Source organism: Geotrypetes seraphini, chromosome 10 (genome assembly GCF_902459505.1).
Source record: "Geotrypetes seraphini chromosome 10, aGeoSer1.1, whole genome shotgun sequence".
NCBI classification, from domain to species: Eukaryota; Metazoa; Chordata; class Amphibia; order Gymnophiona; family Dermophiidae; genus Geotrypetes; species Geotrypetes seraphini.
In genome coordinates this window covers 136761066-136776866 of record NC_047093.1, presented here as the reverse complement: position 1 = coordinate 136776866, position 15801 = coordinate 136761066, and the positions used below count along the sequence as shown (strand labels likewise).

General features: G+C 41.9%; 1 protein-coding gene across 1 annotated transcript in view; it reads right to left on the bottom strand.

Moving 5' to 3' along the window:
• Positions 1-2450, bottom strand: part of LOC117368634 (vomeronasal type-2 receptor 26-like) — a 48333-nt gene extending 45883 nt beyond the window's left edge. Inside the window, exons 1-2 of the mRNA XM_033962362.1 lie at positions 2230-2450; positions 476-758 (exon numbers count right to left, since the gene is read on the bottom strand). Of these exons, the coding sequence (XP_033818253.1) occupies positions 476-758; positions 2230-2450 (504 nt within the window). The remainder of the gene's footprint in view (positions 1-475; positions 759-2229) is intronic.
• Between the last annotated feature and the right edge of the window lie 13351 nt (positions 2451-15801).

Here is a 15801-nt window from a genome sequence, read left to right as displayed (position 1 = left end):
TTATCTCTTTTCTTTTAAAATGTAGTTCAACCTTTTCCTCTTGTTCCAGTTTGTGATTTGTGCCTGCATCTTTTAGCTTGTTTTGATTTGATTATTTGTTTCCCATTTTATTGTAAATTGCTTAGAATTTTGTGTAAAGCGATCAAAAAATTTTAATAAAGTTGAAACTTGTCAGAAAAATAATAATAATAAGAATTTCAGACTCAGTGGTATTTTCTAACTCTTGAGCCTAAATTCCACTGTCTTGAGTGGTTAATAACCTGGGCTCACTTTTACAAAGCTTGACAGCAAGGGGTGGTATCGTAAATGTTTTGAGTCCAATAGGAATTGAATAGGCATCAGATCATTTGCCATGTGGAACTCGCCTGTGTGGCTTTGTGAAAGGGGATCTTGGTTTCAATTGGCTGAAGGTTGATGTTCTATAAGGAAAGGTTGTAAAAGAGGATATGAAGTGAAATCAAAGATGCTCCCTGACCTGTGGATAGTGGTATATACTGGAGAGGCGGTAAAGCTCACTCAATAGCTCAGATGTAAGGACTTCAGTGACAGCAGCCAGTGGACTAGATGTTTTGCAGCTGTAGTCCATGGACCCAGTGCCCATTCCTGAAAATATATTTATATCAGCTCTATACATTAAATGGTTAAAAGGTTCATAAATGTGGGATCCCAGTGTGAGGTTGGGTAAGAGCTCTGAGCTATTGTTAATCTCCACAGCAGAGACAAAAGCCAGGAAGTTGAAATACTTCAATGGTGCAGGACTTTAAGGACAATAAATGACAGATAATATGAAAAATTAGCATCAAAATATAAGATAAAAAAAAGCTATTAAGGTTAGAAACAGTGCCCAAAGTTTAGCAGAAATTAAATGGGTTGGGTTTTTTTTCATCTCTCTCCCTCCTTCCATATTTTTTCTATTCTTCAGTCTCGCTCGCAGCCCACAACACATAAATGCACATCCTACCCAAATGTATACAGCCTGGACCCCAGCATCCTAGCACCTCTGTTTGGTTTTCTTTTTGCCTCTCCATGAACTCTACACCCATAATTATGTAGGAGTCAGCAGAAGTTTATTGAAGAAGAGATAACAGGGAGAGATGCCATGATTGGAAGCACCAGTCAAGGTTCCCTGACTTCACCAATGAAAATAATGCAAGACCTCTGCTGGAAGAGCTAGAAATTCATATCCAACGCAAATTCATATCCAAACTCCGTTCTGTGGAACGGGTAATTTGTTTGTTCTGCCTGCTAAAGACTTGCATCTGAAGGTGTCAAGGGCAGGTATGTTTTTGTGTAGAGTCCCGCAGGCATGGAATGAGATCCCTCTATACATCTGGGAGCAGAGAAATGCACACAATTTTTTAAAATGACTGAAAAAGTATTTGTTTTGTAAGATGAAATATGGGAATTGAAACTTTAATAGAAATGTAGGCGCCAGTTGCTGAAATGTTTGATTTGTTTAATTGTTTGTGATGTGAAAATCTTATGTAAGTACTTTTTGGAACCCACTTTATATAAAACAGGATATTAACCAATACACTATAAGTGGAGATGTGTCCTAGACTGTGAGGGATAAGACAAGATACATAGGGGGAGGGGAGGAACAAATGGCAGAGATAAAAAGAGAGAATATGAAAGGGGAAAGATATTTTTTTTTTTAATTTCAAATCATCTTTATTAGAGCTTTCAATTTATAACATACATTTAAAAAGAAGGGAAGAGGTGATGAAATGAGAGAAAAGAGAGGAGTGACTGCTGGAAGGAAGAGAAAGAAGAGAAGATAGAGAGGGAGAGACAAGCCCCAAACTCCACCGCATTAGTCCCCCTGAATGCTGACCTCTCTTGTACCTAAGTTTCTAAGTTTATTAAAAATTTGATATAACGCCTCATCAGGCTTCTAGGTAGTGTACATGAGTAGTATTAATAAAATCAGATGTTACATAAAATACATATGAACAGACTAAATTAATAAAAGCAAACCTCACATGGTTAATTAGGTAACAAACATGAATTAAGCCAAACTGGAACGAAAGGAAAAAAGGGAGCAACTACAATCTTGAAAGGAAAGAACAGTTAAAGGGTGAAACATCACATCTCAGTAAATAAGTGTTTTTCCAGCTTTGAGAACTTTTGCATCAAGAAATCCTTCTAACATGTAGCTCGTGTCATGATCAATCAAAATAAAACCTGCAAGCATATTATAGATAGGAGCGCATCCATGATGCTACTTACATGCAGCTACCTCCTTCTTCAAAGGAGGGAATTCGATAGATTGGTTTTTGCCTTGGAAAATAGGTTCTCGTAGTTACGAGTCCCCCAATCACGATGTCTCCATCCCTATGAGATCCAGGTTCTAGTTGCTTTGTATTGATTCTCCAGAGTGTGCACTGACACTCTGCCTTCTTGCCCAGGATGTCACAGAGCATCAATATCAGAACCAGCTGAGCTTTCATCTTTAACATTATGAAATAGCTTCTGTGATAATACTCAACCTTCCTTCTCCAATTGTCCTTCTTAGGCAGAGCAGGGGATGCTTTATGGCTCCTGATGGTCCTATCTGAATATCTGAATGATAAATAGAAAATGCCCGGAAGTGGACTTCTGCATTTACACCACAGGAGAAAGAAGAAAGACAGTGAAATTGTGATGCTGATGGTGAGGTGACCGTTCTATTTCTAGCTGAGCTCCAACACCTCTGAGGGACACATGGTGGTCTCTGCTGTGCCTTATTGCTCAGAGGTCAAGCCTTAAGGAACATCTGCTCCTGTCATCTGCAATTATTATGAAAATATAGGTTGTTTCTTTTAAAAATAATCTTATGTTTCTAGTGACTTCATTAACTAGAGATAAATATTAATTTGATTAGAATGCTAGTGTAAATGCAACAGTGTAATGTAGTTGATGACACCAGAAAAAGACAAAATAGGCCATTCACTCTGCACAGTTATTAGGATTCTGGTCACATCTGTTATTTTGGATGGACCCACAGTTATGTTGGTCTTCTCAAACTACCACCACTGCAGCTTCCGCTGCCACCAGACTTTATCCTGCATTTCGCTTCTTCTCCTAGATTTGTCTTCTGCTCACTTCCCATTTGATGTTTTCTTCTTTCTCCGTGCTCGCCATCCATCTTCCATCTCTGCCCTCCCCTACCCTGGAGGTCTGGCATCTTTCCTTTTTTCACATCCATCCCCACAGTCCAGCATTTCTCTAATTACTACTTCCCCCCACCCCAACCCCCACGACTCTCCAGCAACTCCCTCCTATGTTCCTATGTTCCATGGGATCCGATAAAGCAGCATAAGTGAAGCTTTCTCTCTGCTACTGCTTCACACCTAAGAGAAACCAGGAAGCAGTAGCAGAGGGAAAGCTTCCAGCCATGGAGGGTAGTGCCGCAGTCCAAAGAATGAAAGAGTAGCTGCAGCGATGGACCCATCATCCCCAGATCCACAATATCCCCTTTTCTCAGCTACCCTTTTAGCCAGCATCTCTCCATCCTTCCCCACTACCCCAGGGTCCACTATCTCTTCCTTTCTCTTCCCAACTATCCTCCTAACCAGTATCTCTATGCTTCCTCCCTCTCTTGGGTCTAACTTCTTTCACTTTCTTTTCCCTCCCACCATCTCTCTTCCTCTCTTGTTTTCAGACCCATTATTTCTTCCCCTTTACCCTCCTCCCATCCTCATTTCGGCATATACCTCCCTCTTTGGACTCCCTCTCTCTATGTACTTCTAATAGCTATACCAGGGGACCCAGCATGTTTCCCCCTTTATCTCCACATTTGTTCCTCTGGCCTCCTGGTCTCATTTTTAAAACTAATTATGGCCTGCAGAGGATCTCATTGCCTCCTCTGACATGATGTCCTGCTTTGGTCTGGGATGGACTGCGGCAGAGGGAATTTGCGGCAGAGGCTGATGGCAGCCTGCTAGAATCGCTACAGCACCAGCAACCTTCTGCAGGCTGTAATTAGTTTTTAAAGTGAGACCGGGAGGCCGGGGGAAGCTGGATGATGGTGGAGAGAAGGGGGAAACATGCCAGCCTTCAGGGAGCCCCCTAAAGCCACAGGGCTGAGGAAAACATGTCAAGAAAAGTCCCAAAAATATTGGTGATGCTTGGGCACCCACACCACTGGTGCCTATGCCCCTATGTAGCATTTCCTGACTGACACCATCCCCCCCCACCATGACCTCTTACATTGGTCCTTCTAAAGCAGGAGCAACAGGGGCAGTGGACAACCAGCAAGAGGCAACACTTAGGACAGGCTTTATGCTGCCAGAATGCTGCTCCTGCTTTAAGAGGCCTGAAGGTATGCAGGAAGGAGGGTTGGTCACTGAATCGGCGAGTCGGATTTTTTTAAGAAAACAAATCAATTTGAATCGACTCACCAAAGTGAATTGATTCAAATTGGCAGCACTAGTAGGAATGAATATTGTAAGGCGTTATTAGTATCATGGTCCCAAGTAGGAAGATATTTGTTGGCAGTATGTTCAGATTTTGGAAGACACTGGGCTTGGGGGCCATGTCTGGAGGGCTTCTCTGCATGTGCGGATGTTGAAATGATGACATTGCGTTGACATCCATAGAAGCATAGAAGATGACGGCAGATAAGGGCCATAGCCCATCAGGTCTGCCCACTCTACTGACCCACCCCCAAGTCTACTATCCTAGGGATCCTACTCCTGGTGACAGGTTCCCTTGGCTTAACCCTCTAAGGGATCCCACATGGGCATCCCATTTGCTCTTAAATTCTTGCACGCTGTTTGCCTCGATCACCTGTACCGGGAGCTCGTTCCAAGAATCAACCACTCTCTCGGTTAAGAAATATTTCTTGGTGTCGCCATGAAATTTCCCGCCCCTGAGTTTGAGCGGATGCCCTCTTGTTGCTGAGGGTCCTTTGAGAAAGAGAATCTCTTCTTCCATCTCGATATGGCCGGTAATATACTTAAACATCTTGATCATGTCTCCTCTCTCCCTACGTTCCTCGAGTGAGTACAACCGCAAATTTTTCAGCCTTTCCTCGTATGATAGATCCTTGAGCCCTGAGACCATCCTGGTGGCCATCCTTTGCACCGACCCTACTCTCAGCACATCTTTTCGGTAGTGTGGCCTCCAGAATTGCATACAGTATTCCAAATGAGGTCTCACCATGGTTCTGTATAATGGCATTATGACTTCAGGCTTCCGGCTGACGAAACTCCTGCGGATGCAACCTAACAACTGTCTTGCCTTAGATGAAGCCTTCTCCACATGATTAGCAGTTTTCATGTCTGCGCTGATGATCACTCCCAAGTCTCGTTCTGTTGAAGTTCTAGCTAAGGTCTCACCATTCAAGGTGTAAGATCTGCACGGATTTCTGCTGCCGAGGTGCATGATCTTGCATTTCTTAGCGTTGAAGCCCAGCTGCCAGGTCGAGGACCACGCATATGCAGAGGCCCTCTAGATGCATCCTGGAGTTTGGGGAAGGAGACACAAGGTCTATGTGGGGGCGGGTCCAGGGGTAGAATGGGGTGGAGCCACATGTCCTCTTTTTTAAAGAGGAAATCTGGTAACCCTAGGTTGGCCCAGGCGCACACATAGCTATGCCATTGGAGGAGACATGGAAATTGATTAAGAGAGATTAAGAGGGTGAGGGAGAAAGGAAAATGACAGAACAAAGGTCCCCAGTAGAGGCAGTGGTGGAGATAAAAAGCAACCTGAATCTTGTTGCATAATTTCTCCCAAAACTTACAGAGAGTCAATATTCAAACTGTAGGAAAACAAGTTTTAGTGGAGGAGTGGCCTAGTGGCATCCTCAGGTTCTGAGTTCAATAACCAGTGCAGCTCTTTTTGATGTTGGGAAGTAAGTAACACTTCATTACCTCTTTGATTGTGTGAAGTGCCCCAAAAAAACCAGTAGATCATGTCCTTTACCTTTCAGTTGAAGTAAAACACAGATGTCTCAATCCGTCCTCCTTTTTTTCCGGAGCCATATCATAACCCTAGCTTTATGTACTTGTGCTGCTACTGGGTGGGCCTAAGCCCACCCGTGGCTATGCCACTACATCCAGAAAACCTTCTTAGGAGTAGACCCCACATCCAGGAACTTACTCCCAGAGAGGCTATGTCTAACCCCAAACTATCTCTACTTCAGGAAGCAGGTGAAAGCCTGTCTTCTCACTCAAGTCTTTAATATTTAGGGTGATTAACTATGCACACATTCTGCCTTAGGACAAGCTTGATACACACAACTTGCCTTGATTTTAGACTTCCGTCTGACTAATTTATTTATTTGAAAAATTTCTGTTCCGCCTATCAACTAGGCGGATTACAAATGGACATATATAAAATGAGACCTACAAAAAATATAAATTCAACTAAAAACATACTAAAATACAAACTCAAGAAAAAATAAATTCAGCAAATAGAAAGATCCTAGGAGAAGGATCACAAGGAGAAGCATGGGGTTCAACCCCATAACCTCGGGGTGCTGAAGCTGTAGCTTTAACCACTGCACCAAACTCTCTAGAATGGCCTTCCTCTAACCATTCGTAGTCATCTTTCATTTAATAATTTCAAAGCTGAGGTGAAAAGAAATGGCTTTTTAAACAGGCTTATAATACCTAAACTAGTTTAAGGACTAATTTCTTATGTCACCGTTCTTCTGCTCCCTAAATCCCCACTTAATTTCCCTACTCTTACCTGATTTTCTCCCTCATTTTTCCTTTGTATGACATATTATTTGGAGTTCCTTTCTTGTTTTTTTAGGTTGTAAACCATTTAGACCTGCATTGTCAGATTGAGCAGTATAGCTAATGTGACCATTTATTTTTTCAGGGTCCAAGATGGCGACGGTATAGGGACGCTGTGCGGCAGCTCCTGAGAGTTTTCTCAATTGGATACTTTTTTTCGGATAATACCGATTTCCTACCTTCGACATGCCTAAGCGGAGAGGGAAAAGCGCCGCTGGGGCCTCGCGGCGCTCAGAGACCTCCGTGTTCGGCAATATTGATGAAATCATCAGGCGCATGCAGGGAACGTCGGCAGGATCAGGGCTACCCCCGCTGGAGACACTGCAGGAGAACGGCGTGCAGCAGTCCTCCTTGGGGCTTGAAACCACCTTTAGCCCTGACAACCGAGCACCTCCCCCGCATCCACGAACGGCTAGTTCCCCGAGGGAGGGGGAACTTCCGGGAATCGGAGTGTTTCCTACTCTAGAGGCAGCGGAGATCAGTCCGGGGGACAGAGAATCGGTTTTCCAGATTTCTCTGGGAAACCTGAATAAGGAATTCGAGGACAGGACATCTACGGGGGAAGGAATAGCCCAGTCCGGACAGATATTGGAAGACTTGCCAGTGGGTGAGCATAAGACTTTACATTTTCAATTTCCTCAGATAACTAAACCCCAGGAGGTTACACTGGACGCTCTGTGGGACCTGGTAGTTACTATTCCTAAAACTATAGCATCCCAATTAAATCAAGTGGAGGAACGGTTTAAATTGTATGATAAAGACATCCTGGAAATACGGAAAACTGCCACTGAAAATAAATTACAGATTGAAAATCAACAACAGAATATTAATTCCCAAAAAGTAATACAGGAGGCTTTAATTAAAGATAACACCAATTTAAGAAGGAAATTAGAGTCACTTGAAAATTCCACAAGAAGTAATAATCTTAGATTAATTAATTTTCCTAAGATTATAACAGTGACTCCTAGAGAAATGATTACTCGTTATTTGACGGAAATATTGGGAATTTCTGAATCTTCTATACCACCTCTAACTCAGGTGTACTACCTTCCTGTTAAGGATGTTAAAGAAGTTAATCAAGAGCCTTTGGATGTTACAGCTTTATTAGAATCCTCAGATAGGGAAGTAGCTACGCCGGCAACATTGCTTCTTTCAGTAGCTCTCACAATGGACAAGATATGGCTATTGAAATTATACTTCAAAAATAAATATAAAGAATTTTTGGGACTAAAAGTTCAAATGTTTCCTGATTTGGCCAGAGACACACAGAAGCGGAGAAAAGAATTTCTTCTGATGAGACCAGCAGTAATAGCCCTGGGAGCTACTTTTTTCCTTCGATATCCTTGTAAATGTATAGTCCATTATAAATTGCATAAATTTGTTTTCTTTGAACCATCTCAACTGACAACATTCCTATCACTGTCAAGACTGGAGAAAGAGCCAGCTCAGGATGGATAAGAAAGAGAGACGACTGTTAGCACAGTATTAACTATAACTGTTTTTCTTCTTTAATTGATTACTTAAATTCCGTTTATTTTTAATCTTAGATCCTAAATAGAGGACTTGAGTGAGATTTAAGATACAATTATTTCTTGTTTTGTATTATGTTGTGGAAAAAAATTTTTTTTGCTTCTTCAATTTTGCTTTTCTGTACAAGTTTATACTTGATTGTTAAATTTAAAATTTATAAATAAATAATAAAAAAAAAAACAAAAAAAAACGGGACTTCTATTAATTGTCAGTCCCGCTCTAGCCCCACTTCCAATCCTGCCCCCAATTTCTTCTATTCATTTTTCATGTACACACAATATCTTATCAATTCATAATGGTAACCATAAAAATAAACCCCCCCACAAAGCACACTATACGCAGAGAAAATGTTAATTATCATTTATATTTGGGGGGTTTTCAAAGATGTCAAGGCAGATGACTTTAAAATATGCAATGCCACCTCAGTAACGATTAAAAAAAATAGACAAATATAGTACAAAATATAGACAGCAGATATAAATTCTCAAAACTGACACATTTTGACAAATAGAAAATAAAATCATTTTTCCTACCATTGCTGTCTGGTGATTTCATGAGTCTCTGGTTGCATTTCCTTCTGACTGTGCATACTTTCTTTCTTTCTGCACTCAGGCCCAACAATTGCCCCTTTCTATTCACTCCCTCTTTCCTTCCTATATCCTTAGTGCCCTCAGTGCCTCCTTCCTATGTACTTAGTGCCCCCAGTGCCTCCTTCCCATGTCCTTAGTGCCCCTTCCCATGTCCTTAGTGCCCCCAGTGCCTCCTTTCAATGTCCTTAGTGCCCCCAGTGCCTCCTTCCTATGTCGTTAGTGCCCCTTCCTAAATCCTTAATGCCCTGAGTGCCTCCTTTCTATGTCCTTAGTGCCTTCTTCCCATGTCCTTAGTGCCCCCAGTGCCTCCTTCACATGTCCTTCACATGTCCTTAGTGCCCTCAGTGCCTGCTTCCTATGTCCCCCTCACTGCCTTCCAGCTTTTATCCCACCCCCTTTCCCCAAGCCTATCAGCCTACCTCCCTCCCTGCCGTGCCAAAGCCTGCCTGCCTACCTCCCTCCTTCCCTGCCATGCTAAAACCTGCCTCCCTCCATCGCCAATTCAACCCCCTCTAGGTCCACCACAGCCGCTGCTTCTTGCCGCCCAGAAGCCTTCTTCCTGGCATCAATTCTGACATCAGAGAGGAAGTTCATGGGCTTTCAGGCAGTGATTGGCTGGCTTGGAACTTCCTCTCTGACGTCATAATTGACATCGGGAAGAAGGATTCTGGGTGGCAAGAAGCAGTGGTGCGGCGGACCCGAGGGGGGTTGAATCAATGTGGGCTCGAAGAAGGCTTTAGCGCGGCAGGGAGGGGAAGTGATCGCTGGTCCTGCACACCGCTTTAGGATGCTGTCCCTGAAAACGGGACATTTCGGTGTCCCGAAATGGTGGGTCAAGACAATGGGATGGTCGGTCCAATAACGGGATGATCCCATTAAAAATGGGATGCATAGTCACCTTAAGTATAGCAGATATCCAAATTAATACATATTCAAACTTTGCAAGCAGGCCATGCATTTTCAAAACTCACAGACTGCCATTCTCTAGCTTCTTATCTCATGCTCTGTGGGGGATGTGCTTAGTTTATTTTAAGAAATCTGTCAATGGTTGATCTCAATACCTTAGAACTTCAATAAATCGCTTCTAATACTTTTTCTAAGGTGCTTAATTCTCTTTCACCATCAACTTTAACTTATCCTTTATATGCGATAATAATGCCAAAGACCTCAGAAACACCCCTCCTCCGTCCCATTACAGGTCATGTTTTCCGGGAAGGACCATGTGTTAAATCCTCACTGGTCTAGGCTCAATTTTCTTAATTTTTAAATAACTCTTTATCAATATAGTCTCCCTGCTTTACAATTACTGAGTCCCAATGTCTGGGAAGCTTCATTATTCCATCCAAAACACCATTTTTGTTCAGTTGCCAAATGGCTAGGGTAATGGCGGAAGAAAGCTTTTCCAGAGATGCAAAACGATGTCCACGAATAGGTTGTTTCAGCTTTGGAAAAAGGTTGAAGTCTGGTGGATGCATTGTTGCTATTGATGAAACGTGAGTCAGAGACTTTGATCTGGAGCTGAAATCACAGTCCAACAAGTCCAGCTCCATCTTCCCCATGACCAAAAAAATTTCAACGAGCTCAATCAAAAGTCAAAAAAATGATGATGCTCATGAAGGCATCATCATCACAGAAGTGTCACAGCAGTGTATTATCATTATTTTTGGCAAAAAATGCACAAATCCTGACCTCAGTTGCTCTTGGCTGGGCCACTCATTCTTCACGACAATGCTCTTAGTAAAAAACTACACAAATATGCCTGGGAGGTGTTACCTCATTATCCCTACAGTCCAGACATGAGTCCACCAGACTTCAGCCTTTTTCCAAAGTTGAAACAACCTATGCATGGACATCGTTTTGCATCTCTGGAAGAGCTTTCTTCTGCCATTACCAGAGCCATTCGGCAACTGAACAAAAATGGTGTCTTGGATGGAAGAGAAGTCCATAAGTCATTACTAATATGGATGTGGGGAAATCCACTGCTTATTCCTAGGATAAGCAGCATTTGTTTTACTTTTTGGGATCTTTACCAGGTACTTGAGACCTGTGTTGGCCACTGTTTGAAACAGGATACTTGGTTTGATGGACCTTCAGTCTGTCCCAGTAATGGTAACTCTTATGTTTTTATATTCCTAAGTGCAAAATTGTTTTTCCCATTGTGTGAATAATGCAAATGGTTTTAAGTTCAAAGATGAACCAAACAAATGATCGAACTAAGGACAAACCAAATGGAAAATGTTTGCAGTCACATCCCTCAATTTTCTATATAGAAGGGAATTAAATACAAATTGACCAACATCTCCAGTGCAGTTATTTTCTGTAGTTTAATTTTGGAAATGACATGTAAAGAAACACGTCACAGTTTTCATGTTGCTTCTAAAGGAAACCCATTCATAAACTCAGGATCAGATTGTATGTTCTTGAAGTTAGCAATGTATCCCTACAATTATTTTCACTAATAAAATTAATTTGCTTTGCCTTTAGCTTCATCATCATTTGAAGAACCTCCGCTTTAAGAATATTCTGGATGAGGAAATCTTTTTTGATGAGAACAGTGATCATCAGTCATTGGGAATGATATTGTAAACATGATCATTCTGCCCAGTGGTGCATGGACAAGTGAAATAGTTGGAAATTATAACCCGTATGCTCCACCGGGAAATAATTTTACCATCAATGAGAAGGAGATCAAGTGAGACAAGTCATTTACACAGTTCAGATTTGAGTAACTCAAAAACAACATGGAAGACACTGAATCACACACATACAATACCAAGGCTGATATTTGCAAGACTGGGGCTTTTTATGTGAAATTCACTGAAGAGCCCCCTAAGGCACCCCACAGCTCTTCTGGGATGTCGAGATGTCCGGTCTACTAAAAATGCTGCTACCTCCTACATCCCAATCACTTGTTTTGTGCATTATTGTTTTGGATATGCTTTTTTTGAACACGGATTAAAAAGATAGACGAACTAAGCACCAACACACCCATTTTGGAAAAAAGTGAGACAGACATTTTGCAGTTTTGAAAATGAGCATCTTTGGTACTAGATTTTATGTGCAGTGGTGTAGTAAGGGTGAGCAGAGACTCTCCCCCGCCCTCTTCAACACCCTCTGCCATGTTCACACCCTTTTCCCTCTCCTCTTACCATTTTAACCTCTCATGTTGGTGTTGGCTTGCCCTTTGAGGTTACTTCCTAGGCTTGGGTCTCAGAAGTGACATCAGAGAGAGTTCTAATGTTCACGCAGGCAGCAACCTTGTGCCAGAGAAGTAAAAAAGGTATGGGGGAATGCAAGGGGTGCAAGTGTGCAGCAAGGAGAGGAGGAATACAATGCCCTTTACAGGACCACGCCCAAGGTGGACTGCCCCCTCTTATTATGCCACTGTTTATGAGCATCTTCCACAAAACATCTAAACTTGGATTTAGATTTCATATTGAAAATGCCCCTCCATGTCATTGCTTCCTTTTGCCACCAGAGGGCAGAGTAATGTGCCATATTGCTCAGTTGTTTGCACTATTGAACAGTATGTCTACTCATAAGTTGTGTGAATTATTGAGCTGTTGTGCTTAATATTTGAGCAATAGGGTTCACTAATAAACTATAGTATGCACCATTTGAGCCATGGCCAGCATTTGGGTGGGGGAAAGCAATGCAAGTGCCCTGGGTCCCCATAAGCCAGGATGTTCTTCCATTCTCCTCACCTTTTAAAATGCAAAAAGGTCGCTTACATAATTGTGATTCTATAGCACTGCTGGCATATTATTCAGCGTTGTTCTTCTGCCATGGTCCACCAAAAGTTGATATGGAGGGGTCAGACCGTGGCAGAGGAACAGCGCAGAGGAAGCTGCAAATGGCACTGGAGAATCACTGCCACACCAGTAACCCCTTTGCATTTTAAAAAGTGAGGGGAGCTTTGGAGCAGAATGGGTTGAGAAGGAAAGGATATTTCAGCCCATTGGACCCCGTAGAGCAGTTGATTTTTTAATGAAGGGAGGATGCAGGATTACATGGTATTTGGTGGACCCAGGGGGATGGGAAGGAGGAGAGAGGGAAGGAGGAGGAAGGGGGAGATGCTGGATGAAAGTGCATTTGGTGAGTGGGGAACTCATGAGAGGGGACAGGGATGAAAGGCAGGTGCTGGGGCTAAGGGGTCTAAGAGGTAGCACAAGAGGAAGTGTAGATGCAGGGTGCATGCTTCCTCTTCTTCTGACTCCTCTTCTTCTTCCACATCGTTGTCTTCCTCACTGTCTGTGGTAGCCAGTCCTTCAGTGGTTCAGGGGGATTCTCAGAACCAAGGAGGCAGTTCAGAGGTGCTCCAGCCTTGGTGGCTCTGTAGGAGTTATGGGAAAAAGTTCTCAAGGCATTATGGCGTAAGGTCTGTAAGAGGGTGTGTATAGATATTTTTCAGCTGATAGAAGGTCGTGTTAGTAAAAAATACAAATGGAAGGCTAAGAAGGAGAATATTCATGTGCGTCCTTCTCTGTGATTGCAAAATGTTATTAATTGGATCCAGTCACTCCCGAAATTGACTAGCATTTGGGGCTGAGCTCATTCACAGGATAATGCATACGCAGACTTTAGATGCTTATCAGCAATTTGGAGGTTGGGTTTGGCTCAACTATGATGAGACAGAAAATAATAAACAATCTCTAAGAAAAAACTTGAACTGTAATACTTCAAATTTATAATTACTCCTCACATACACTGAGAATTGTGTAATTTGACCAAATGCCGAAGCCCCTATAGCCAAACCCACCACCCAATCATTGTGTATGGAATATTGATCTGAGGATGTAATAAAAAGTTTAAAAAATTTTTATTAATTATTTCCTTCATCTATAAAAATATATTTTTTAAAATTATTACATCCTCAGATCAATATTCCATACACAATGATTGGGTGGTGGGATTGGCTATAGGGGCTTCGGCCTTTAGTCATATTACACAATTCTGAGTGTATGTGAGTTATGTCAGATAACATCTTACTAGTGCCACTGTGGGAGAGCCTGGAAGGACTTCTTGACATCTTGCACACTGCTGAGCGTGAGCCTGGAAAGGACTGGTAATATCTTTATTTTACCCCTACTCTAGTAATTTTGCCCCAAGAACAGCTGAGCCGGACTACTGCTAGCCATGCCCCTTTTGATGACGTTTCCCATAGAAACATAGAAATAGACGGCAGATAAGGGCCATGGCCCACCAAGTCTGCCCACCCCAATAACCCTCCCCTACCTTTCTCTGTGAAGAGATCCCACGTGGCGATCCCATTTTGACTTAAAATCAGGCACGCTCCTAGCCTCGACCACCTGCAGTGGAAGATCATTCCAGTGATCAACCACCCTCTCGATGAAGAAGTATTTCCTGGTGTCACCGTGTAGTTTCCCACCCCTGATTTTCAACGGATGCCCTCTTGTTGCCATGGGGCCTTTGAAAAAGAAGATGTCCTGGTCCACCTCAATACGGCCCGTGAGATATTTGAACGTCTCGATCATGTCTCCCCTCTCTCTGCGTTCCTCGAGTAAGTATAGCTGCAATTTTTTCAGCCTTTCCTCATAGGGGCGTGTGGTTTTAAAGCAGAGCGCTGGAGGTGCAGATGCCTCCGTGTCGCGCCGACAAAGGAGCACAACTAAGGAGCACTCTCCTTGGGGGTGCTCCTTTGGGGAGACTTTGGGGTATTGGTACATTTAAATGTTATGGATAGTGAACTGATTACTGTATTGATAGGACAGGGGAGATATGGGAGCTTATGGAATATACCCTCCTGTAGACGAGATAAACCTGGTGTAACAACAGATTTGAAGAAGGTAGTAATGCTGAATGAATGCCAACCAAGGATTAAATGTGGATATATAAATGTTAGATCTGCTAGGTAGTTTTGATCTATGATTTGCTGAGTGAGGGTGAATATGATCTATTGTATATAACTGAATCCTGGTTTTTAGAGTTGGTTGGGAATGGGCATGCCGAAAGGGAAGAAGAGGAAGGGGAGTGGTAGTTTTTTCAAGACAGAGTTTGAGAATAAGAATGATTGGTAAAATGGTTTGTGAACTGGGTGAGTGCGTAGTGGTAAAAAATGATTCCTATGTGATATGTCTAGTCTATCTTCCCCCAGGGGTAGCTGTGAGTTCCCATTTTTAGATTTTTTTTAATGGGCTTAAACATTAATTTTAGTAAATTTTGTATTTTAGGTGAAATACAATTTTTAATATTAAATACAATGTTGACGCAGGCAGCAACATTGATGGTAGATAAATCCAAAGTTCATAAAATTATTTGTAGTTGTACACCTACTCGTGCAATTCAGGATCCTTGTGCTTTGACAATTATTAGACAAATGGTTGATAAGGTGACCCCTCTAATCACTAAGATTGTAAACAAATCATTAGAAAATGGAACTTTTCTGGGGCTAGACCTGTACTGAAACGTAAAAATTTGGAAGTAAGTGTTATGAAAAAATTTCATCCTATTTCTGTTGTTCCATTCATAGGAAAGGTCTTAGAAAATATTGTCCTATCTCAGTTAGATGATTTTGTTCATGAGATTGATTGGATCACAATCAATTTGGTTTTCAGAAAGATCACAGTGTAGAATTATTATTGATCTCTAATTGATACTTTGAGATTGGTGATGGATCAAAATAAAACATTTTGTCTGGTGTCTTTGTTCATATCTGGAGCTTTTGACTTGGTTGATCTAATTAAGTTGTTGGGTAGTTTGTATAATCTTGGGATACATGATGTTTTGTTTAATTGGTTTCAAACAGATCTCCTAGGATGATCTTTTCAAGTGAGAAATGGATGTAAGATCTCAAATATATACTCAGCTAAGACAGGAATACCACAAGGTTCTGCTCTTTCTTACTTATTATTCAATATCTACATGGCTGCTATAGGGAAATTGTTTGAAACTTTAAATGTAGAATATTGAATATATGCAGATATTATTTTTTTCTT